This window comes from Bos taurus, chromosome 13, assembly GCF_002263795.3.
Source record: "Bos taurus isolate L1 Dominette 01449 registration number 42190680 breed Hereford chromosome 13, ARS-UCD2.0, whole genome shotgun sequence".
Lineage (NCBI taxonomy): Eukaryota > Metazoa > Chordata > Mammalia > Artiodactyla > Bovidae > Bos > Bos taurus.
The window spans coordinates 13,406,525-13,432,610 of record NC_037340.1 but is presented as its reverse complement, the minus strand read 5'-3'; the positions used below and the strand labels follow the sequence as shown (position 1 = coordinate 13,432,610).

The 26,086-nt window shown below is 41.5% G+C and overlaps 1 protein-coding gene across 2 annotated transcripts in view; it reads left to right on the top strand.

The window, feature by feature from the left end:
• The first annotated feature begins 7,420 nt into the window (after positions 1-7,420).
• The window catches only part of CELF2 (CUGBP Elav-like family member 2), a 557,440-nt gene continuing 538,774 nt past the window's right edge, over positions 7,421-26,086 (top strand). For both annotated transcript variants that reach the window (NM_001428342.1, NM_001428341.1), the window contains exon 1: positions 7,421-7,598. In NM_001428342.1, coding sequence (NP_001415271.1) covers positions 7,546-7,598 — 53 coding nt within the window. In that variant the 5' untranslated portion in view covers positions 7,421-7,545. The remainder of the gene's footprint in view (positions 7,599-26,086) is intronic.

The following is a 26,086-nucleotide window of genomic DNA, read 5'->3' as shown; positions in this document are numbered from 1 at the left end:
TCACATCTTCTGTGGCAGGACAGGAGTTAAAGCTCGAATTTTTTTTTTTTCCCCTCTGTATGTACCAAATTTGGCCCGTGATTCCTTTGAATGGCATGAAAAGCTGCTGGCTGGGTGTTGGTTTCCTCTCCTCTCTTCCTTTCTCACTTTTAAAATATGCCTGGCAGAGACTCAACCCTCCTCTCCTCCTGCTTTAATCCATTTTGCCCTCCTGTTCAGCTGACTAAGACTCCAAATGAGAAAAAGCATTCCTTCCCAATTGTTAAGAGGGTTTTTGCATCGTTAGAAATATTCGGTACATATGTAGACCCTGAATAACACATTCTGTCTTCCCCTCTCCTTAGCAGGTTTTGTAGCTGTCTCTTCAGAGACACTTTAGAATTTTTTTAGTTGCCATAATAACAATTTTTTGTGCGTATTCCATAATAGCAATTCTCCAATCACTGACGAAGCACCAAAATACATATCTTTGTTCATAGGCTTTTTATTGTATCAAGTGTTGGGAGCCAAACAGGAAAGCACTTGAAATTCCATTAAAGTTATATTCGTTTGTTTAAAAAAAGAGAGAGAGAAATCCTGCCATCTTTGGAAGTTGGTCTCTGTAGACCTTGTTAATGTGAGGATAGGTACAAGACACATTTTATGTAACTGAAGATTAATGGTTAACTGTTTCAGGTTCAGACTTCATACAATAGGAGGCGATGCTTATTTGGTGCAAAAACAAGAGGACACAGCAGCTGTGTTATCTGTATAAGATAAATACAATACAAAGGGGCTCCCAAATTTTACAAAATGTCAGCTTTGGTGCTTCTGAACATATCAATGTTACCAGCACTTAAAAATGCATTCAACTTGCCCCTCTTAAGAAGGCTGCCTGGCGTTTTCTAATTTCCAATATTACAAGATACAGGCATTCTTTCATCATATCACTGCTTTGTTGAAAAAGAAAGCTCAAGTGGGGCTTTTTATGTTTGGCTTATAACACCTAAGACAGTAAAGATGATTTAAGAACATTTCAGTAAATGCATTTTGATGCCTGATTGTCAGGGAGGGAAAAACTTTCCTCTACCCTGCCATGTTCTTCCGGCTGATCCAAGAATTAAACTAACACGAAACAGGTTAACAGGAGAAGATAGAGTTTAATTTCACATGTACAGGAATCACACGTAATGAGAGGGTCAGAGACAGAAAGGTAAATTGAGGCATATGTGTCATCCTGATCTGAGGAATGGGATGGGCCCTGGGGCTTTCGAGGACCAAAGATGGGAGGGCCATTCACAGGATGATGACAAGAGCATGTGTCTGGTAATGAGATGTTTGTCCTGTAATATAGATGAGGCCACTTAGAGAAAATGTCTCTCTGCTAATAACTTTTTTAGGAAAAAGCTAATCTAAGTTCTTCTATGAAGTTGAAGGAGGGGCAGTAGTGTCTCTTTGGGCTTCCCTGGTGGCTCAGCAATAAAGAATCTGCCTGCAATGCAAGAGACCTGGGTTTGATCCCTGGGTCTGATTCCTGGATCAGGAAGATCCCCTGGAGAAGGAAATAGCAACCCACTCCAGTATTCTTGCCTGGAGAATCCCATGGATAGGGGATCCTGGCGGGGTACAGTCCATGGGGTCGAAAGAGTCGGACATGACCTGTGGACTAAACCACTAGTGACTTTCTAGCCCTTGGGGGTCTTGATTCCCTGTAACTCAAAATAATCCACATGCTGAAGTGGCCCATTTTGGGGAGACCTATTCTGATCCCCAACACAACCAGTAACATCAGTGTGCCTTTACGTACCTCCATAAATGAAAAATAATCACCACAGTGATAATGCTCTTTTTATTTCAAAGTCAGTCTAGCATAGGCGTGTCAGGTTAGCAAATTAAAATACAGGACTTACAGTGTCAGTACAGATAAAAAAGCAAATAATTTTTTAGTATATGTGTGTCCCATGCAATATTTGGAGGGGGCATACTTAATCAAAAATTTCCTCCTCGTGTCTCTGAAATCCGGCTTCAACAGAGTGTGCTGAATTTATCTGGCGACCCTTGTCTATCATCACTGCTATGAAAACAATGCAGAGCTGGATCTGATTTCCAGGGTCAAGAACAAGAGCTGGAGTTTCTGAGTTCGTTCCACCTGCCAGCTTTACAACTCTGTCCCATCACCAAGACCAGGGAAGCTTCTTCTGCAGAAGTAGAATGTATTTCCAATCAGTCATTTCAGTTTCTTAAAGGGAGAGAGAGAACTTACCCACTTGAGGAAAAGAAAAGAGATGGCAAATAAGAAAAAGAAAAATCTGAAACAAGCAGAAGGGGAAAGAATCTTTATTGGGAAGTAATAGAATTAGGACTGATTAAGCTTCAAGCAAGATTTTCTAAAATAAAATTTAAAAAATTAGAATAATCAGATTCCTAGGAATCAGAAATTAGAGACAAACACAGAATGAAAAAAAGGACATAAAATTGTTATTTTTTTCCCCTTAGCAAGGCTAAGGCTTTTTTGTTTTTTTTTAATTCCTAACTATCAGAACATTTTGTTGGGAGATAAATTTCCCAAGACATCATGTCTGTCTTTCTAAAGCTTTGTTTAGTGGTTGGTCTAACTTCTAGCTGATGGAGAAGGCTTGTTTTCTTTCTTTGGCTACTTCACACCCAAGGGCTTCTTGTTCCTCTATAAGACGAGTTCCCATAGATCTTCACCTTTGGCTTCAGTGACATGGTTCTCAACACATGAAAAGCCACCCAGGATGCTAAAGGACCAGGGCAAATTTTCTACTTGAGTGCATGCTCAGTCTATCCGCTGTGGAGTGGGGTGTCATTTCCTCCTCCAGGGGATCTTTCCAATCCAGGCATCAAACCCGTGTCCCCTGCATCTGCTCCACTGGCAGGAAGATTCTTTACCACTGAGCCACCAAATTTTCTATTTGCTAACCCTCCATCAGCATTCCCTGTCTAAGTCTGGTATGAAATGCAGTTTCCTTGGCTCCTGCTCTTGTCTCTTCACTGAGATTCTGGTTTCCATTTGCTTCCCAGGTGACTCTAACCCCTATACTTGTGAAAACCACAGGCTCATAAGGTTTGGGGCCTGAGGTTTTGTTTGCTTGGATGCAAGAGGTCCAAAGAGGGGGGTCGTTTTTTGTTTGCATTTGGATTTTGGTTTTGGTTTCTGTGCCTGGGAAGAGGGAAAGACATAGAAAGTTTAGTTACATGCAAAGGAGAATTACGAGTCTTGTCACTGGTAATAGTGGGACAGTTCATGAATGTTGCTTTATATGGATGACCATTCTTTTTTGGAAAGGTACATTTTTATAACATGATTCACTTTATTCTGAAAGTTTATAATACAGTATTTAAGCCTCCTAACCTCTTTGAAGCACTTTCAGATACATTATCCTTAAATAATGTCCTGAGATAATTAAGACAAATTTTATCATCACCATTTTACACAAAAATAAACTGAGGTCTTTTGATTTTCTCTTTCTTTTTTTATTTTTTAAATTATGAAAATATAACACATTTACAGGACACTTGGAAAATACAGAACAAAGATACATATAGTCCCACTGTATATTATAGTTATTTTTAAGTAGATAATAAATTAAGATTTTTAGCTGGAGTTTCAATATCAAACTCTCAAAAATTAATAGAATGAATATACAGAAAAGTAGGATATAGTAGATCTGAAAAGCACCTGAACCAATTCAACAGAATTAAGATTTATACAATTTTCACACAACAGTAGGATACAAATTTTATTCAAGTTCCCATAGAATATAAACCAGGAGACACTGGAACATGTCCAGGGACATAAATCAAGGTGCAAAACTTTCATGGTCTAAAGACATAAAAATCATACAGAGTATGTTTTCTAATCCCTGTGGAATTATGTTAGAAATCAATATCAAAAGATATTTGAAAATAACCCACATATTTTCAAGTGCAACATGACATTTACCAAGAGACATCTTTGACTTAGCCACTGAAAGCCTCAATAAAGTTAGAAGACTGAAAAAAAACAGAGGGTGATTGCAGAGTAGAAAGCATTTAAATGAGAAATTAATATAAAAATGAGAAATTAATATAAAAATGAGAAATTAATATCAAAGATACTTTTAAAAAAACATGTTTTTGGAAATTAAATGGATGACATTTTTTTTTAACAATTCAGGGACAATTCAGAAGAGCCAACTATTGAAAAGTCGTTATAAGCAATAATAAAACAATTTCATTTTTAAAGATATCAATTAATCAAAATATGAGAAAAAGAACACAGAATTAAACCCTGTAATTCATTCAGTGACGTGGAAGAAAATTATATTTGGGGGCCAGAGTTTTCTACACTAAATTTAACTTCTTGAGTTTTACATATAAAAAGTTTATCGTTGATTTTCCTGAGCTAAAGATGAATAGTTGGCCAAATTTTGAACAGGGCAGTATTTTGTTTCTTTCTTCATCCTTACTGGGTTCCCTAATAGCTGAAGGTGAGTGAATTTTTCTGATGGCCTTTTTCTTAGTAGGAAATGGATCTATTTGATGTGAAGCTGTTCAAAATCAGGAATGGAATACTTAGGGGAGAGAGGAAAAAGGGAAATCTGCATATATAAAGCATGGAATTAATTTCCAGTATATGTAAGAAAACACTTGTTCCTCAAAATTAAGAAAGAGAACAGCAAAATCTTCAGCCCATTTGGACTCAATTCAGCCCTTCAAAGATGGTCTATCACCAAACACTTTCAGGGAGTGGATTTGAAAGCCAGTTCTGAACGCTAGGGTTTCCTAGGGTGCCTTAGGAGAGGAAGCAGGAAGGTCATGCAAACCATCTTATCCACGCCTAACCTGATCACAACCCTAGTTCCACCCCGATACAGATGCACCCTGCTTTTGTATTCCTCCCTGAGGGAGGGAGGGAATGCCTGGTGTGGCCACTCCCGTGGGGTCCAGTGGGTGTGGCTTCTGGGTATCACCCCTCCCCCTGCTGAGGACTAGCCTTGGGAGCCCAAATTTTCATGCCTGAATGTCCTCACCTACATTAACAAAATGGGGGTGCTTCTGATAACTTACCTCATAAACAAGTTAGTTACGAGGACTAAACGAGCTAACATAAATAAATTAGACCTCCAATTAAAATAAATAAATTTATATTAAAAAAAAAGAAATTAGAACAGTTTCCAGTAATAAACTTTCACTAGAATCTGTTTCTGCACTTGGACTTGGGGCAGGGTTTCATCCAAAGGAACTGCCTTTAAAAGTTTTTTGTAAGGACGACTGCCTTAAAACATGATTTCGTAATCGAGGAACACGTTCTTGTCCTTTCGTCCTTTGGCCAAAAACCAAGTCCTTCCGCCTGTCACCCATTAAGCCTGAACTCCAAGGGTTAAGGACCCATTCCCCCTTCTCCCCCAGACCTGAATCTCAGCGGCAGAGAGATGGGTTAATATATAAGGATGATCTCACTGTAGTCACAGAAGCGATTTCATTATAATCTTTGTTTTCTCCTGCTAACTTTCTAAATGGAGAAACATCTTATTAATTACCTAAGCATTTGGAACCCTTTGGAGGTACACGCCCCACAAATGCTATTATTATCACCCACATTTGGTGAAGTACTTGAGGATTACAAGTGTTCTGTAAAGGTTTATACATTACTCTGCTGTGACCCAAGATCCACAGTGGGACAGCAAAGACAGCCCAGGAAGAAGCATGAAGCTCCAGAGAGGCAGGGGTTTGTATAACAGGTATGAAATTCTCTTTCAGTTTAGCATAAAGATAGTCAGACTCCTAAAGAGAGTCATTTACAGCCATTAAGGAAACTGTGTATGACTGTAACTGGGAAAGCTGAGGGTTTGCTGCATATTCTTAGAAGGGGGTCCTTAGAGAAAAGGGTAACAGGGAAAGGATTTAAAATGCTGTGAGGGGCATTTTGAGTTAACTGGAAGAACTTCTTGACAATAAAAGCAGAACACTGCCAACAACTGTCACCACATCTTTCCCTACAGAGATTCTTTTTCTTTAAGTTCAGCCTAAAGGCAAGAAACTGGAACCCATCCTCCAGGCTGACCATTTTAGGTAGTAAGGTCAATGCAGAACATTGAATGGCTGCGCATTCTTTTTAAGTCTGAACTCTTCTTGTGGGAAAACTATCGGCTGGTGCCAGTGTGCCCTTAACACCCCTTAACACTCTCCACACTCTTTTCAACCAAGACAAAAAGACCTAGAACTGGCCATGCACAATAATCATTGTTTTGTTAGACCAAGGAGGCTGATCTTCCATGTCTGGTGATGATCTTAAAATTACCTTTTAAAATAAGGGTAGGGAGAGGAGGAATTGGATAGAAAGAGAGAGGATCAAGAATCAAGTAAAGCTCATGTGGCATGCAGGCATAGGAAAAATCTGAATAACCAGAGAAGTCATGGAGACCGTTATGCCAGGGGATTTCAAGGTCAATGCCAGGATCCTGGGAGGACAGGGTGGGGGAAGGGCTTCAGAAGCGGAGCCTTAGCTAGAACCTAGTAAAGCAGAAAACTCACTAAGAGACAGTGCTGAGGAAAATTAGAAACCTGCATGCTCACCAACAACCGACATCAGCACACAGACCAGTCTAGAGGAAAACATTTCTGCTCTGGATTTTTTTTTTTAAACATCTGCTATGCACGGTTTCAGATGATTATTGAAAGGATGTTCAGTTTTAAATAAAGGACAAAAGATATACAAGTTGAGGGAGAAAAGCCCACGCCCTCTTCTGTTAATGCTTAGAAAGATTCTACATTTCCCCCTCTTCATGTTATTTTAAAACATGAAAAAGAAAGAAAGCGGGGGGGGGGGGGGGGGGGGGGGGGGGGGGGAGCAGTGTAGCAAATTCTCTGCCAGAAAACACACAGTAAATTCTAGCTTGTTAAGCAGCCTGGTTCCAAATTATTTCTAAAAAACAAATCCTAACAGTCATGTAGTTACAGCCTCTGAGGGAAGCTGTAAGACCGACGCTGGTGTCCCGGAACCCAAGCCACCAAAAAAAAAAAAAAAAATCAAGAAAGAAACCTAACCGGTTTTCTGACAGAAATATGAAAGCAAAATCTCAGAGGCAAGAGGATGCCCCAGAGGAGGAGAAAGCTGCAGCTTGCAGTAATCTGTAAATGATTGCTGGTAAAGTCTGGAGGCTTCAGGCTTGATCTGTGTTTGTTCCAAAAGCAAGCCAAGAAGGACGGTGTTAATAAAGAGAGATTTAACTGAGAGCTGTGCTTGGAATAAAGTGGGCTACAAAAAGGTCAAATGTGATCAGTCGGAGCAGATTACAAGGGCTTTAAAAGGTGGTGTGGAGAAATGAGCCGGGGTGGGGAAGTAATATAGCGCAAGATTGATTTGGGGGGTGTGTGGGGGGGAGGGGGGGTGGAGAAAAGCCAGGACAAGTGCTTATCAATCCTAGAAGGAGGAAGAGCCGCGCGGGCGCCCAGTGGCTCCGGGCCTCAGCCGAGCAGCTGGCTGCCGCCTCCTTTCCCCTTCCCTCCCCGCGCCCCCTCCGCCCGGGACTGGACCTGCCTTCAGCCACCCTCTAGACAATGGTCTCTTTAATCTCTGATTTGGATCCACTCAAAGACTGGAAAGTTTTAAGGTAGGCCTGCTTTCCTTTCTCTCGCGTCGCTGTTTCCGTTCACGGCCAAGTTCCTCCCCCCGCACACCCCCCCCCCCCCCCCCCCAATTAAGGCGCTCGGGTCGCTGCGCGCAGCGCCTGCGGTGGGAGGCGGGGGCCGCCGGATCTGCTCGGGGCTGGGGTGCTCCGGGGTGATTCGGCATAGACTTCCAGCAGACGCGGAAAGAGGGGCGTGAGAAGTCCTCAGTTTCATCCCCGAGGGGAAGGCGGCGTATTTTAATGACAGTTTGTCTTCGTGAAATGATTCTTGACGTCGGCCGAGTCTTAACCAGTTATCCTTGTCATTGCGTTTCATGGGGCACTGAATCCATCAGAGAAGTGGCAAACTTTCTGGGACTTCAGATAAAAAAGCGAACTTTTCCAGAAAACTATTGCTGCTCTTCTAGGAAGAGAGCCCATGGAAATGCGGTTTCCTCCTGTTGACCTCTCCTCCCCACCCCCAGGTCTAATTTGGAAAAGCCAGTGCGATGAAAACTCGGCTCACCTTTGAACCGAATGAGTGGAGTTTCTGAAAGGAGCTCTTTCTCTGAATGCCCCTGAAAAGATGAACTCTGACCACTTCGTGATTCAGAGACCCAGAAAAATGAGAACCCAAGGACTTCAAAGGGGCAAAAGTTTATGCATTTCCTCCACTTGAGTCTAAACTGACTCCTCCCTTAGAGTTCACAATTCCTTTCTAGTTTAACTTAACATTGAAGAGTATTTCCCAGCCAAAAGAACTTTGGGCAGTTTTTAAAAAATAAAAAATGTTGATGAGTTTTTATGAAAAAGTGGTTCAACACAATGACGTGTTGTCTCTGGTATCTACTCCCGAACACGATTCCATTGGAACTACATCAAGTCCCAAACAAGGCACCTCTTTTTCCTGACGTCTTGGCTATTAATTGGCTATTACTTAGTTCTCTCTCATGAGCTCTGCCTAATTTTATTATTTTTAAAATTTATTTTATTGAAGTGTAGTTGATTTACAATGTCATGTTAATTTCTATTGTATAGCAGAGTAATTCGGTTATATATATATATACATTGTTTTTCATGTTCTTTTCCATTATGGTTTATCACGGGATACAGAATATAGTTTCTTCTGTTATACAGTAGGACCTCGTTGTTTAGCCATCCTATATAGGTTGCATCTACAGTACTAATCCCAAACTCCCAATCCCTGTCTCCCTACTTGGCAGCCACAAGCCTGTTCTCTGTGAGTCTGTTTCTGTTTCATAGGTCAGCTCATTTGTGTCATATTCTAGATTCCACGTATGGTGTTTGTCTTTCTCTTTCTGACTTCACTTAGTATAATACTCTCTAGGTCCATTCTTGTTGCTGAAAATGGCTTTATTTCGTTGTTTTTGATGGCTGCGTATTCCATTCTATATATATGTGCCACAGCTTCTTTATCCATTCAACTGTTGATGGACATTTAGGTTGTTTCCCTGTCTTGGCTATTGTAAATAGTGATGCAATAAACTAATTTTATTATTTTTAAAAGCAACCAGATGAGGGGCTTCGCTGGTGGTCCAGTGGCGAAGACTCTGAACTCCCAAAGCAGGGGGCCCGAGTTCGATCCCTGGTGGGGGAATTAGATCCCACGTGCTGCAACTAAGAATTCACATATTGCAACTAAAGAGATTCTGAGTGCGACAACTAAAGATTCTGAGTGCTGCAACTGAGGATTCCCTGTGATGCAACTAAGACCTGTTCCAGCCAAATAAATAAATAAATATTTTAAAAATAAACAAAAGCAACCACATGATACAAAAGAGCAAATAAATGAAAAATTGGCTATTATCTATCTCAATAATTTTCTTTTTAAAAATTCTTGTACGTTGCTCTCTAGAACGTCACATGTATCAGTCAGTCAGTTTAGTGTCTCGGTCATATCCGACTCTTTGCTACCCCATGGACTGCAGCACACCAGGTTTCCCAGTCCATCACCAACTCCCGGAGCTTGCTCAAACTCAAGTCCATTGAGTTGGTGATGCCATCCAACCATCTTGTCCTCTGTCGTCCCCTTCTCCTCCTGCCTTCAATCTTTCCCGGCATCAGGGTCTTTTCCAGTGAGTCAGTTCTTTGTATCAGGTGGTGTGTATACATATCATATAGCATGTGTCGTTTTATAATCTCTGCAGTTAAATATCAAATGCGTTTCCAAGTTTCTGCCTCCCCTTCATAATCAAATTTTTAATGGGTATAAATGATGTTGATTTGTACATTGTTTTTACTGAATTACCCCGTTGATTGAAAGTTTAGACCGTTTCCAGTCCTTGATTTATATGAACGATTCAGTGGCATCTTTGTGCATATACCTTTCTGCTTTCATTAAGTAATTCCCAGGATTTCTAGATGAAAAAACACGAGTGTTTTATGGGCCTGTCGGTGATATTTTCTTCTATTTGTAGATTTAACTTTTACTTTTAAATGAGAGATGCTTAAGTACTTCTGTGAATGCCCTCATGATGCAGCTATTACAATAAATTTCATTCTCCTTTTCTTTAATTGCATTAGTAACCTACTTCTAATATTGAAATATTTCTTAAGGGTGCTTTTTAAAAAATTGTTTTGGGTGATTAACTTATTAATATTATTGCCCAAATGGATAAGACGGGCCCCAGCTCTGAGCATATGTAAGATCCAGTTCAGTTCAGTTCAGTGGCTCAGTCGTGTCCGACTCTTTGCGACCACATGGACTGCAGCATGCCAGGCCTCCCTGTCCATCACCAACTCCCGGAGTATACTCAGACTCATGTCCATTGAGTCGGTGATACCAAAGGCTTTTTTAGATGATGATCCCTAGTCTTAATGTACTTGAAAACCAGTGGTAATGTTGCCTTTCCCCTCAATGTGTCTCTAACATAAGTGAAACGTATTTATGGCCAGAGTAAGTAAAGCTCCACAAACTTGGACTGAGAAGACCTGGGAAAGAGAAGGATCTTTGCATTGACCTCTGGTGCACCAAGTTCATTCTGTCCATACCTCTCCTTGGCAAGTGTTATTCCATCCTCATTTCAACTGTGTGTAATTCTTTCCCATGATAAATTATTATAAGCTAGGTAGTATTAAAGCGTTACATTTAAAATTCCTTTATTGTTTATAATCAGGCATCATTTTGGCTAATTCCGGTTCATAGAGCCATTCACTCACCAACGCTAAGGCTCCGTCCATTACAGGCATGGTTTAATACTCCAGTTTATTGTGCTTCACAGATATTGCATTTATTACAGACTGAAGGTTTGGAGCAACCCTGCAATGAGCAAGTCTTTTGGCACCATTTTTCCAGCAACATTTGCTCACTTCTTGTCTCAGTATCCTATTTTGGTAGTTCTCTGAATATTTCAATTTTTTCATCATTATTGTACTTCTGGTGATCTGTGGTCAGTGATCTTTAATGTCACTTTTGCAAAAAGATCATGCATGATTCACTGAAGGCTCAGATGACGGTTAACAATTTTCAGCAATAAAATATTTTTAAATTAAGGGGCTTCCCAGGTGGCTCAGTGGTAAACAATCCGCCTGCTAGTGCAGGAGACACAGGAGATGCGAGTTCAATCCCTGGATTGGGAAGATCTCCTGGAGAAAGAAATGGCAACCCACTCCAGTATTCTTGCTGGAGAATCTCATGGACAGAGGAGCCTGGTGGGCTACAGTCCATGGGGCCACAAAAAGTCAGACACAACTGAGTGACTGAGCACACACACACACATACAATTGTTAGACATAATGCTATTTCACACTTGACAGATTATAGTTTAAATATAACTTTTATTTGCACTGGGAAACCGAAAAACGTGTGTGACTCACTTTATTGAGATTTTCACTTTACTGCAGGGGTCTGGAATCAAACCCATAATATCTCTGAGGTGAGCCTGTGTGTGCAGGAGAAGCAGAGATACAACATGACCTTATAAATGGGATAATCTAGCTGGAGACTGAGGATGTGCATGCTAACGGCGTACAGGGTTATATGTGATATGATTTACGTCAATAAAATGCTTTACAAATCCAGAGGTGAGGGATCCTATTACAATACTGCTACTGCCCTTGTCTGATTAATAGGTGAGCAGAATGCTTGGTCTATAACACAGAAAGACTTTCAGACCTGCCTAACCTGGAATATTTTCCATGTTTGCTCCAGGTATACAGCCTGGAGTTCTGCCAAACCTGATGCTCTTGAAAGTGATTGCAAGGCACATTTTTTGAATCTGCTTACACCCCAGTTTGGTGTTATAAGATATGATCTGCGAGTGGGATACCAGTTCAGGTCATAAACCTTTTTCAGGCACTGTATATTTGGCATCACTCCCTCCTAGGTTCATTTTGTCAAATGGAAAAAAAAAATATATATATATATATATATATATGTATGTATATATATCCAGGTTGGGAATCCTGCTGTTGGCTGTTTTAACTCCTGTATACCTTAAGTGGCTTAAAAGAAATGACTTACACCAACATTCATGCCAACAATTTGCAACTGTAACACTCCCCTCTTGACTACTGGGAAAGCACAAACACAAAGGCTTCACTCAAGAGACTCAAAATCAGCTAAGTCAAAAAAAAAAAGGTACATAGAAGAAGAAAAAGAAAATTACAAAGTAGTAGATGTATGATTAAAAGAATAAAACAATCCTGCCAGTTTGATTCATATAAGAATTCATGGTCATCGATACCACCTGAGGGAAAACAAATCATAAAGATGACTCAAGTTCAACAGGTTGAAAACGGTACCTATAATCTCCCCCACGTCCTGGTTCTTTTCTGGTGTTCTCAGGCTTATGAATCACAGCAAGTAGGTATCCAGCCAGGTACTCAAATTGGAAAGTTGGCAGGCTCCCTCATCCCTCATATTCCTTCCTAATTACATCCAAGCTATCGCCAGCTCCACGGATTTCAGCTCCTAAACATCTCCTGCATCCCCACTTTTCTCGCCCCAACTTTCCTTGCTGTGATCTTATTGTGCTCAGAACTCTATCAGTTCAGTTTAGTTCAGTTCAGTCGCTCAGTCGTGTCCGACTCTTTGCGACCCCATGAATCGCAGCACGCCAGGCCTCCCTGTCCATCACCAACTCCCGGAGTTCACCCAGACTCACGTCCATCGAGTCAGTGATGCCATCCAGCCATCTCATCCTCTCCTCCCCTTCTGCTCCTGCCCCCAATCCCTCCCAGCATCAGAGTCTTTTCCAATGAGTCAACTCTTCACATGAGGCGGCCAAAGTACTGGGATTTCAGTGTCAGCATCATTCCCTCCAAAGAAATCCCAGGGCTGATCTCCTTCAGAATGGACTGGTTGGATCTCCTTGCAGTCCAAGGGACTCTCAAGAGTCTTCTCCAACACCACAGTTCAAAAGCATCAATTATTCAGCGTTCAGCCTTCTTCACAGTCCAACTCTGACATCCATACATGACCACAGGAAAAACCATAGCCTTGACTAGACGAACCTTTGTTGGCAAAGTAATGTCTCTGCTTTTGAATATGCTATCTAGGTTGGTCATAACTTTCCTTCCAAGGAGTAAGCATCGTTTAATTTCACCATCTGCAGTGATTTTGGAGCCCCCCAAAATGAAGTCTGACAGCGTTTCCACTGTTTCCCCATCTATTTCCCATGAAGTGATGGGACCGAATGCCATGATTTTCGTTTTCTGAATGTTGAGCTTTAAGCCAACTTTTTCACTCTCCACTTTCACTTTCATCAAGAGGCTTTTTAGTTCCTCTTCACTTTCTGCCATAAGGGTACTGTCATCTGCATATCTGAGGTTATTGATTTCTTCCAGTCCAGCGTTTCTCATGATGTACTCTGCATATAAGCTAAATAAACAGGGTGACAATATACAGCCTTGACATACTCCTTTTCCTATTTGGAACCAGTCTGTTGTTCAATATCCAGTTCTAACTGTTGCTTCCTGACCTGCATACAAATTTCTCAAGAGGCAGATCAGGTGGTCTGGTATTCCCATCTCTTTCAGAATTTTCCACAGTTTATTGTGATCCACACAGTCAAAGGCTTTGGCATAGTCAATAAAGCAGAAATAGATGTTTTTCTGGAACTCTGTTGCTTTTTCCATGATCCAGCGGATGTTGGCAATTTGATCTCTGGTTCCTCTGCCTTTTCTAAAACCAGCTTGAACATCAGGAAGTTCACAATTCACATATTGCTGAAGCCTGACTTAGAGAATTTTGAGCATTACTTTACTAGCATGTGAGATGCGTGCAATTGTGCGGTAGTTTGAGCATTCTTTGGCATTGCCTTTCTTTGGGATTGGAATGAAAACTGACCTTTTCCAGTCCTCTGGCCACTGCTGAGTTTTCCAAATTTGCTGGTGTATAGAGTGCAGCACTTTCACAGCATCATCTTTCAGGATTTGAAATAGCTCCACTGGAATTCCATCACCTCCACTAGCTTTGTTCGTAGTGATGCTTCCTAAGGCCCACTTGACATCACATTCCAGGATGTCTGGCTCTAGGTCAGTGATCACACCATCGTGATTATCTGGGTCATGAAGATCTTTTTTGTACCGTTCTTCTGTGTATTCTTGCCATCTCTTCTTAATATCTTCTGCTTCTGTTACTCTATACTACCTCCTAAATCTCCCTGCTTCAATTCTTGCTATCATAGGCTACTTTTCACAGAAGAGGAATGAAAACACTTGAAAGCCGTAAATCAGATCATGTGACTTTCCTTTTAAAAGCCTCCTGGTTATTCTTCAAATAAAAGCCAAGACCCTTATCCTAACCCACAAGACCTCATCTGACCTTACCCTTGACTATCTCTTCAACCATAGCTCCTCTGTCTTTCCCCACATCCCACCTTACTCCAGCCCCTCTGGTCTTCTTTCTTTTCGTCCAATGAAGCAAGCTTATTTTGGCTGTAGGGTATTTGCAAGGAGCTGTCCCTCAGTACTCTTGCCTGGAAAATCCCATGGATGGAGGAGCCTGGTAGGCTGCAGTCCATGGGGTCGCAAAGAGTGGGACACGCCTGAGCGGCTTCACTTTCACTTTCACTCCCGCTCCCTGCCTGGAAAACTCCCTCACTGTTCACCGGGCAGGATGCTACTGTCATTCAAGTCTTAGCTCAGATGTCACCTCCTCAGTGAAGCCTTCCTTGATTCCTCATTTTTTTTTTTAATTGAAGTATAGTTAATTTGCAATTAGTGTTAGTTTCAATTGTACAGCAAAGTGATTCAGTTATATATGTGTGTGTGTGGGTGTGTATATTCTTTTCCAGGTTCTTTTCCATTATAGGTTTTTACAATATATTGAGTATAGTTCCCTGTGGTATACAGTAGGACCTTGCTGTTTATCTGTTTTATATATCATAGTGTATGTATATTAATCCCAAACTCCTAACATATCTCTCCCTCCCAGACCCCTTAATTTAAAGCCATCTGAAAATGACTCTTTAGCATTTCTCACTGGTAGGCTGAACCATAGAAAACTGCCAACATTCAGCCACTGCAGACCTATAAAACTTTCAGTTTTGTATGGTTAAACTAATACTCTCACTATAGCACATATTGGTTTCTGCTGTTTTCATATGTGCTTATTTATTATTTCTCTCCACTGTTAGGATCTATCTTTGGTATGGTTAACTGATGCCTAAAATATTTCCAGGCACATTATAGAGAATGAATGAGTGAAGAATGAATGAATGGGGACTTTCCTGGTGGCCCACTGGCTAAGACTCCACCCTCCCAATGCAGGGGGCCTGGGTTCAATTCCTGGTCAGGTAACTAGATCTCACATGCTGCAACTAAAGATCTGGCATGCTGCAATGCAAATTGAAGATCCCAAATGCTATAACTATGACTCAGCACAGCCAAATAAATATTGTTTTATGAAAAGAATGAATGAATGAATGATGTGGTCTCTGTGTATCTCCCTCATTAACTTTATACTCCGTGAGGCCAGAGGCTTTATGTATTTTGTTCATACTCCAGAGTTTCCCTGGGATGGTGGTGATGGTGTCTTATGTGGAATGAATAAATGGATGAGTGTCTTCTAACTCAGAGTTTAGTAATTCTCTCTCCACTTCCTCCCTTCTGTTGCAATCAGCCAAGTGTCTGGATTTAATAATATGGAAAATTTTTAAATTCTCTGAGAACCCAATTCAACCAGAATTTTTTCTACATAAAACAATGATCTAGATCAAGGGTTGGCAAACATTTATAAAGGGTCAGATAGTACAAGGGTCAGGTTTTGGTGGCCACACAATCTCTGTTGCAGCTACTTAGTTCTGCCATCAAAACATGAAAGTAGCCAAAGGAAGTATGTAAATAACTAGACTTGAATATGAACCAATAAAACTTTATTTATAGAAACAGGAAGTAGGTAGTATTTGGCCCTAGGTCCATAGCTTACCTTTCATCTATCATCTAGGCTAATGACTTGACCAACAACAACAACAGCAACAAAAATACAAGTGGTTTTGATAGATAGTTGGAAGGATGTTTTCAAATCTCATATGACACAGTACATGCCATAAACTAACCTCATTATTGGGGAAAAAAATGAAGAGCCTTGGTGATATTTCACAGGTCAGAGATGTTTTCAGTCATGAGCACTTGATCTTGCAAAGATGATTACAGTCTGGAGGAAATTTATGGCTCGCACATCCCTTAAATGTTTGGACGAGCCTTCAGGCTATAACAAAAGACACTGTTGCCTGTTCCCTTACTGAGTGTGTGAGAAACTCCCTTTAATGAGAACAGCACATGTTGATGGAAAAAAAAAAAAAATAGAACAAATCCTGACATGTTTTAAGTCACTGCCTGGCCTCGTTTCTTTCTGTTTCATTGCTTTCTCCAGCTCATTTAGGAGATATGTCTCTTTCACATGCCTGATAAATCTCCCAAGATGAATTCCAAACTCAAGAAGAAAGCGTGCAGTGTGATTTTGAATGACTGCCGTGTGTAGATACTCTTCAGCTCATATTACATGACATCTTGGAGATGCTTGGATTGGGCAGAGGTTATGGGGAACTCTCTTGGTGTCCAGTCAGAGCAGGTTGGCCACCCAAAGATCAGGGATTATTAGTCTTCTTCCAGGATGACAGAAGAATTATTGATAGTTTCTGGGTGCCAGGCTTTATGCTAAGAGTTCCTTGTTTAATATCTCACTTAATCTTGCAGCAGCTCTATGACATAGGTGGCAGCACTGTGGCTCCTGTTTGCCGCACTGTAGACTCCAGGTTTTGTAGCTCTGGGCCAGAGCACTTGAAAATGTACTGTCTGGCACCTTGGAGCACTGGCACCTTGGTGAAGCATGTTGCTTTCACTGTGCCCTCGAAGGGAAAAATTTGCACCCCATCATTCTTTTTTCCACTGGAAAGTTTGAAGAATCATGACCCACGTACTCCTGGGTACTTTAAAAAATCTTTGCAGAGCAGGGGGAGAGTAAGGCTATGAAAAAGCAAGAGTTATATCCAGTAATAATTCTCTAGAAAGAATGAATTACATGTTTATAAAAGTGAACACAAGACCTGGGCCTTTTAAATAATGTATTATATCAGAGAATAATCTACTGTTTTTCACAAAACATGACTAATGTAGCACATAGCATAACTAATAACGACAAAGGGTATTATAAGATCACATAAAAATGTAGAAAAATCCTGTTATCCATAGGTTGGAATGTTACTGCCATGGTTTTTACCTCTCATTCCAGCCCTCAAAAATCCCAGATGTTAAGTCATCCTCAGGTATTGTTTCTAGTCCATTGCCTCCAATAATCAGCAGAAAAATATTCACTTGACAATTACTTTATTCCCCCTGCTGAGTGGGTCTGTTTCTCCAGTGGATTGGACCAGCAGAGTATCAACGACAAACCCAACACATCCCAAACCTGTGAAATCTCTGTGAGGAGAAACAAAGGAAAAACTCCCCTGCCATGGGGGAATGTCTCTCTAAGGTCAGAGACCACAGAGAAGAATACTGGAGTGGGCTGCCATTTCCTTCTCCAAGGGATCTTCCCAGCCTAGGACTCAAACCCAGGTCTCTCACACTGCAGGCAAACTCTTTACCATCTGAGCCACCAGGAAACCCCCACAGAGAAGTTATTTTTCCCAAATGGAAGAGGATCACCTGCCGCTTTTATTCCACTATTTCAAAAGAGGATCTGCCAGTGACCTCTCTACACTCCCCAAATAAGTGTTCAAACTTAAGCGTTCCTGAATACTAGCATCATATTCTATAGATCAGGGATCCTCAACCCCTGGGCCATGAACTGGTACCAGGGGCCATGGCCTTTTAGGAACTGGGCCACACAGCAGGAGGTGAGTGGCAGGCTAGGGAGGGAAGCTTCGTCTGTATTTACAGCCACTTCCTAACCTCACATTTCTGTCAGATCAGCGGCAGCATCATGATGAGTTGTGTAATTATTTCATTGTATATCACAGTGTAATGATAAATAGAAATAGAAGTGCACAACAAGTGTAATGCACTTGAATTATCCTGAAACCAACTCACCCCCCGCACCACCACCGCCAGTCTATGGGAGAATTGTCTTCCATGAAACTGGTCCCTCGTGCCAAAAAGGTTGGGGACTGGTGCTGTAGGTCATAGTGTAAGGAGAGGGCTCAAGGTCAGGTCTGTTCCCGCATGCAGTCCCTGTGTTTCCTCCCTCTCTGTTTTGGTGCAACAGAAGGCACCTCAAGAGATCAGCTAATTACTCCCCTTTGTGCAACTTTGTGTTATAAAATCTCCCTGACCCAGATCTGATTCTTCCCCATTTCCTCCAAAGGCTTTCCAGTGTGCTCAGTGGTAAAGAATCTGCCTCTCATTGTAGGAGAAGCAGGTTCGATCCCTGGGATGGGAAATGGCAGCCCCCTCCAGTATTCTTTTCTGGAAAATCCCATGGACTGGGGGCTACAGTCCATGGGGTTGCTAAAGAGTCAGACTTGGCTTAGCGACCAAACAACAATTTCCTCAAACAGCTCAGTAACCATCTCTCCTTGCCTTTACATCCCACACAGTAGCCATCAGGCAAGAAGGTTTTCTTCCCCAAAATGCTCATAGCACTGAATCTAAGCCTTAGATGCTCCAGTGCTAGTCCAAATTTCCTGCTTTGTAAGGTTTATGTATATTTTAGTTTAATTCCTAGACTGTAAACTCTCAAAAGATAGATAAGGTCCACGCCCCATTCATCTTTGCATCCACTTGCATCCTTAGCATCACCTGGCATGGCATTTCACCCAGCCAGGATTGGAACAGACATCTGCATATTCCTGATTTGTAAGATGAGAGATTGAATGAGATTATATCCAGGGATCCCGTCTATAAAATTACACAATCAGTGTGAGAACAAAGAAGCACCCTCCCCCAGGACCCTGAGTCCCCTCTCTGAGCCACATGATGCATCCTTTCCCTACACTGACGAGTTTTTCTCACAGCAAAGCAATTCTCTTGCTATTGATCCTCATTTTCTTTCAAGCCTCTTTTATTCCCAGTCCTTCTGTAGAGTTGATGGACTAAACTACAAACCTGGTTTCAGATGTTCTGTCTCGAACTAGGGCTGTAATGTAAATCAGCTGTTCCAGGAATGAGTTTTGCTGACACGTATTGACATTAGCAATCATAGGACCAGTCCTACGGGGCTCGGTATTACAATCAGTCCGGGTTGCAGGTGTTTCGGTTACCCGTGGCTTTGGCACACCATTCTGTTCTTCATTGCACTAGTTTTTCATTCTTACAGAGACACAAATGTCTAAGCCAGAAAGAATTGTAAGAGGCCCCTAGAAACGGCAATTTTCTGTATTTTATCATGTTTCCTGGTGGGTGAGTGAAAGATTTTGTAAACAGAAAAATGTTGCCCTCATTTAAGTTTGGTATTTACAAATGGAACACAATGCTGCTTCTGAGCCTTTACACATGACATTTTTTCCCACCATCATTATCATCATTATTGACCATAACAACCATTATTGAGTACCCAAAAGCTGGAATATTCTTTCCATCTTCTCCATGAAACACACATGCTTAAAAAATTTGTTCTAACCTGAGCTTCTGAAGGCAACTTTGCCTGATAACCCTGCTCACTTTGTCCACTTGCCTCATTAGAACTTCCTGAACATTTAGCCATCACTCTATAGAGATGTAGTTTAAATGACTATTTGGAATATGGGGGCTTTTAAGGGGCAGATATAATTGACATATAGCCTTATGTTAGTTTTTGGTGTGCAACATAATGATTCACTGTTTGTAAAGACTACAAAAGGATCACCACAGTAAATCCAGCAAACATGTCACCATACATAGTTACAAAATATTTTTCCTATGATGAGAATTTTTAAGATTTACTTTCTTAGCAACTTTCAACTATGCAATGTAGTATTATTAGCTATAGTCACCACACTATACATTTCATCCTCATGACTTACTCATTTTATAATTCGAAGTTTGTATGTTTTGACCTTCATCTATTTGGCCCAACCCCTAACTCCCCACCTCTGTCAACCACCACTCTCATCTCTGCATCTATGAGCCAATTTGAGTTGGTGGAGGTTTTTTGTTGTTGTTGTTTTTTATAAGATTCTACATATAAGTAAGATGATACAGTATTTGTCTCTGTCTCACTTATTTCACTTCGTGTGTAACACCTTCAGGTTCCATTCATGTTGTTGCATGTGGCAAGATTTTATTCTTCTTTATGGCTGAAAATATTCTGTTGTACATATATCCTACCTCTTCTTACCCATCCGTCTACTGATGCATGCTTAGATAGTTACCATATCTTGGCTGTTTTAAATAAAGTTGCCATGATATGGCGGAGAAGGCAGTGGCACCCCACTCCAGTACTCTCGCCTGGAAAATCCCATGGACGGAGGAGCCTGGTGTGCTGCAGTCCATGGGGTCACTAAGAGTCGGACATGACTGAACAACTTCACTTTCACTTTTCACTTTCATGCATTGGAGAAGGAAATGGCAACCCACTCTAGTGTTGTTGCCTGGAGAATCCCAGGGACGGGGGAGCCTGGTGGGCTGCCATCTATGGGGTTGCACAGAGTCGGACACGACTGAAGTGACTTAGCAGCAGCAACCATGATATGGGGGTGTATATACCCTTCTGAGTTAAGTGTTTTTATTTTCGCCAGATAAATACCCAGGAGTGGAATTGCTGGATTATGTGGTAGTTCTATTTTTTAATTTCTGAAGAAGCTCCTTACTGTTCTCCATAATGGCCACCAGTAGTATTTTCATTTACACCAGTAGTGTACAAGGATTTCCTTTTCTCCACATCCTTGCCAACACTTTGTATTTATTGTCTTTCTGATAACAGCCATTCTAATAGGCAGGAGGTGATAACTGCATTGTGGTTTTGATGGGCATTTCCCTGATAAATAGTGACACTGAGCACCTTTTTATATGCCTGTTGGCCATCTGTATGTCTTCTTTGGAAAAAATGTCTTTTCAGATTCTCTGCCTATTTTTAAATTAGGTGACCTTCAACACTGAGGCCCGCTATGGTGGGTATTTATGAAATCTGTACATTTCAATGACATAACAATTGTGGTTCTTTTACACACAGATGGGAAGTAAGATTGGGCAAATTGTTAAATGGCATTGTGCTCAGGGAATGGAGGGATATTTGGGTCCTGATGGAGATGACAGCTACCTCTCATGGGCAAGTTTCCACAGGGACTGAGGATGGAGAGGCCGAGATGGGGGCCCCTCAGTTTCCCAACCAAGGATTTTAAAAGCTGTTTGTTTGGGAATCCTAGGGGTGAGAGAGGGGAGCTGGAACATTCTATAATACTTAGTCAGCCTCCCCTACTGCCAATTCTGCCAAATTCAGACCCTTGTGGCCTGAGAGAAACAATAACAAATTGAAGCAAAAACAATAGTTGATAACTAAATGTAGCATTGGCCCAAAACCCCTATATAAATATATATCTGTAAAATCTAATGAGCTGGTTTGGACTATACAGAATACTCAGTTTTCCCTTGATATAATCTAGTTTCTTCCAAGTAACTTCTGCTCTGTTTCTCATCGAAACCGCAGCTTTGGTTAGAATGTTCCTGCTGAAGGTAATCAAACACTGACTATTTCATCTCCATTTTACAGTGGTCTAAACCAAGTGTTGGTAAACTTTTTTTTTTTTGGCAACGGGCCAGTTAGCCAATATTTTTGGCTTTGCTGACACACCATATGGTCTCTGTCACAACTATTCAGCTTTGCCATGGTAGCACAAAAGCAGCCAGAGACAATATAGAAATGAATGGGCATGGCGGTATTCCAATAAAACTCTACTTACAAAAACAGAGAGTGGGCTGGATATGACCCACAGGCCATCATCAGTCAGTGGCCCATGTATGCTCCGCTGAGTTCTGGATCTTTCAGAGCCAAGGCAGCCTGGCCAGCAGCAGGGAAATTGAACTAGAGGAAGCAGCAAGAGAGAATGTGTTTTCCCAGATGCTGTGCACTGAGCTGACCTAAGCTGTACTTGGCTTCATCGCTGGGAAGAAGAGAAAGGGTACGGGGAGTAAGGGAGGGACGGTTGGGCTGTCTCAGACCCAGGATCACCTTTTACTTTGGCTACATGGAGGCAAGAAGCAGAGCGTCCTTCACCTTTCAAGGAAGACCCGGCACTCTTACCCACCTGACCTTTATGATGACCCGGAAGCTCATCAATCCGTTGCCAGAACTCATCTCTTTGGAGCATAGGGTCAGATGAGGAAATGAGACCAAGGGAGGGAAAGAAAAGAGGATCTTGAAGAATCTGCCCTACAAGGATTATAGGAATCTGAGGAAAGAAGGCAACCCGGGTCATTGATTGCCCAAAGCCCAAGATAGTCACAAAGTGATTTCTGGAGAAATACAGCCTGACTCCCGGTGCCTTTGGTCTGTATCCACTGTTGCTATCTTTATCACCACAAAATTGTCCTGGAACTTACCTGACAGTCCAGTGGTTAAGACTCTGCCTTCCAGTGAAAAGAGGGTATGGGTTCGCTCTCTGGTTAAGGAGATGAGATCCCACATACCTCGTGGCCAAAAAACCAAAAAAACATAAAACAGAAGCAATGTTGTAACAAATTCAATAAAGACTCAAAAAATCTTCACAAAAAAAAATCGCCCTCTTCTTTAGGATGTGGCCAGGTGGCACAGTAGTAAAGAATCCACCTGCCAATGCAGGAGATGAAAGATTTGTGAGTTCAATCCCTGGCTCAGGAAGATCCCGTGGAGTAGGAAATGGGAACCCCCTCCAATATTCATGCCTGGAAAATTCCACGGACAGAGGAGCCTAGTGAGCTACACAGTGCATACGGTCACAGAGTCAAACACCGCTGAGCACACAGCATTAAACAAAAATAAAGCTCACTCACAGATTGAAGGCTAAGTTGAACATGTGCATGATTGTGCCAAGCAGAGAGATTTAGTATCTCACAGAAGCCCACAATTCCTGCCTATGACGGGTACCTCTTTGCCCCCACCGTGACGGGTCATTCGTCACCATCATTGTAGAACACAAATAGCATTTTTGAAGAGATTTGGGATTAAGAACGGGCACCAGGCCAAATGAAGGACCACAGCTTTCCTGGCTTCTCCAGCGTTGTAAAGCTCTTCAGAGAGATCAATCAGTTACAGCTTACTCGGAATCTAGATTACCATGATATGATGTCTGGGAATTTACATTTTAAGACTTACTTCCTCTTATGCAGCTGGAGTGGGGCTGGGGGGGTGGGGGCACAAGTGTCCAGGAATTAGGAGTTTGGTGAGGATTTCTGTGCCCCAGTGTTTCTGCCCAGAAGACCAGTGTCAGGAGCACTTGAGGGTGAGTTGAGTCCCTTCCTGGTGCAGGGAGCGCTCTCCACTCTTGAACCTTACTTAATAAATTACCACTTCACAATAAATTGCCCTTAAATCACTCAATCGAAAGTGTCAGTTCCTCTTGTCAAAGAGCTGGAATTATATAAGAGAAGACCACTGGAGAGAGACGTGGTTTGAAGCAGAATTTCTTTCTTAAAGACTTTAATTTCATTTATGACTTCTTCCCAATTGCTAGGAAACCCTCTGGTGCCTGCCCTGCTCCAGATCTAATCAGGCTCCCTCCCAGCTCCCTGGCTTTGTTCTCTTCCCCAGCCCCCAACTGTCCCCTCCTGGAGCAGGACGCAGATTTTACCTCTGAGCCCCTGGCACTGGTGATGACAGACAGGAAGGATCAGGAAGGAAGAGTGCTATGTAATGCATCATTTGCTCGATTAATATTTCTGAAGGAAAGGAAGGCGAGTGTCACTGTTTTCATCTTTGAAAGAGGGGTGAGTGTGTTGGAGGAAAACAGCTCCTGAGGACTTGGATTTTTGTTTAAAAGTAAAAAACCAGTAACTGAGTTGGAGAGTAAAGCTGTTTCCCTGCTTCCCAAACTAGTATTTGCCTTCCTGTCTTCTCTCATTACGAAAGGCAGGCCGCAAAGGCAGTTTTCCATTTATTGAACATATCTTGGGCAGAGCTCTCATAACGGGACTAGCGTATTGTGCTTTTGAATCCTGCTTTTAAGCTCTGTCTGCAATCAGGCCGAGCTCTCTGGAGGATAAAGCTATATTAAGCTTTAAATCTCTAGTTAATTTTTTTGTTTGTTTCCATAAAATTGCTTTCCGTGTCTTTTGCTTTTTCTCTGCGGGTCACTGTTCAGTAAATCAGCAGAATCACCAGTCCTCTCAATGAGCCCATTAGTTAGATGGGGATCAGAGAGAAATATTTTGCATATAAACTTCAAACACCATAAAGCAGAGAAAGAGTAAGAGGATTTGAAGTCACTGACTCTCTATTTTATAGCATGGGTATTTCATCCCAGTAATTGGTTTAAATCCCTTTTGATCATCATTTCTTATATTTTGGCAATATTTTTCTCTTTATAAAGACTGTGAATGTTTTTTAACCTGTCCGAACGCCCTTCTCCCACCTTGATCTTTTACTTTCAGTGATCCCCTGCAACTTAATTTGCTCTGAACTCCAACCGCCATACTGTAAAAGTTTGAACCACATCTTCGAGGCAATAAATTTCTGTGTTTGTCATTGGTAGGCAGAGTGGCTTTTGTTAATTAGAGTTCAGATGAGGAAAAAATAAACCTGTTCTAGAAGGAAAATGCCCTCATGTTTCACAAATCTATTGATTTACATTTTGATTTCTCTTTATATTTGATTTTTAAAAAAATAATTGGAGGTAAATGTAGTTAATTTTGTGTTATAAGGTGATACAGGGAGCTGCCTGTCTGCTTCTGGCTCTAGATAAACCTCTGTTTTAAGAAGTATTTGCTGAAAACCTAATCTACCTGATTATAGCAATCAAGATGTTTTGGGTTTATTGAGTGTATTTTGCAAATGCACAGTTTAATTATGACATTCTCTGTGTCCCTTTCCTATGATTATTTTTCTCTGTAATATGCACATATTGAATAGCCATCGAACTGTCTGTAACGGGGAAAATGAATAAGTGGAAAATTAAATGTCCAGTTAAGTAGCAAGAAGCCTTCAGCAGATATGGAAAACAAGTCATATCTTAAAAATACAGTCCATTCTTCTGAGGGGCTTGAATAAACAAACTTAGTATTACTCAAGCTAATCATATGGCACTAATTTACTGCCTTGCTTTTCCATTAAACTCTCTCCAGGTGACTCCATATGACAGTTGAGTTTAGTAGATTCCAGATTCAGGTAATGGATTAACATTAAGCAGATATTCTTTTAAAGACAGCATGTAACCAAAGTCTGTACTTGAATTTTCAACATGAAAACCTCTAGTAGAGGAAATATAAACTGTGTTAACAGGAATTCTTCTGCCCCTTACTTAAGAAAGAAAACCGAGCACTGGAAAAGGAAATTGGAAGTCTGTTGTTGTTCAGTCACTAAGTTGTGTCCGACTTTTTGCAACCCCATGCACTGTAGCACGCCAGGCTTCCCTGACCTTCACTATCTCCTAGAGTTTGCTCAAATTCATGTCCACTGAGTCAGTGATGCCATCCAACCAACTCATCCTCTGTCGTCCCCTTCTCCTCCCACCCTCAATCTTTCCCAGCATCAGGATCTTTTCCAGTGAGTCAGCTCTTTGCATCAGGTGGCCAACGTATTGGAGCTTTGAAAGTATGTAGGTTATAGTTATTGGAAACTGTTCCAGAGGTCTCTGGATGGTACACAGCAAATATGGCAGGCGGTCAAGGGGTCTCCCCTCTGCTGCTTGAAGTAAGTGGATGCTTGGTGGGAGTCAGAGTTGAAGAGAAGGAAGAGACACATCTGTCTATATTAGGCTTTCTTTGTCCTGAATTTTGGACATGAAGTAAGATAATGAGATTGGTGGAGGCCTTCCTGGTGGTTCAGTTGGTAAAGAATCCACTTGCAATGCAGAAGACAGGGGTCCAATCCCTGGGTCAGGAAGATCTCCTGGAGAAGTGAATGGCTACATACTCCAGTATTTCTGCCTGGGAAATCCCAGTGGACAGAGGAGCCTAGCAGGCTACAGCCCATTGGG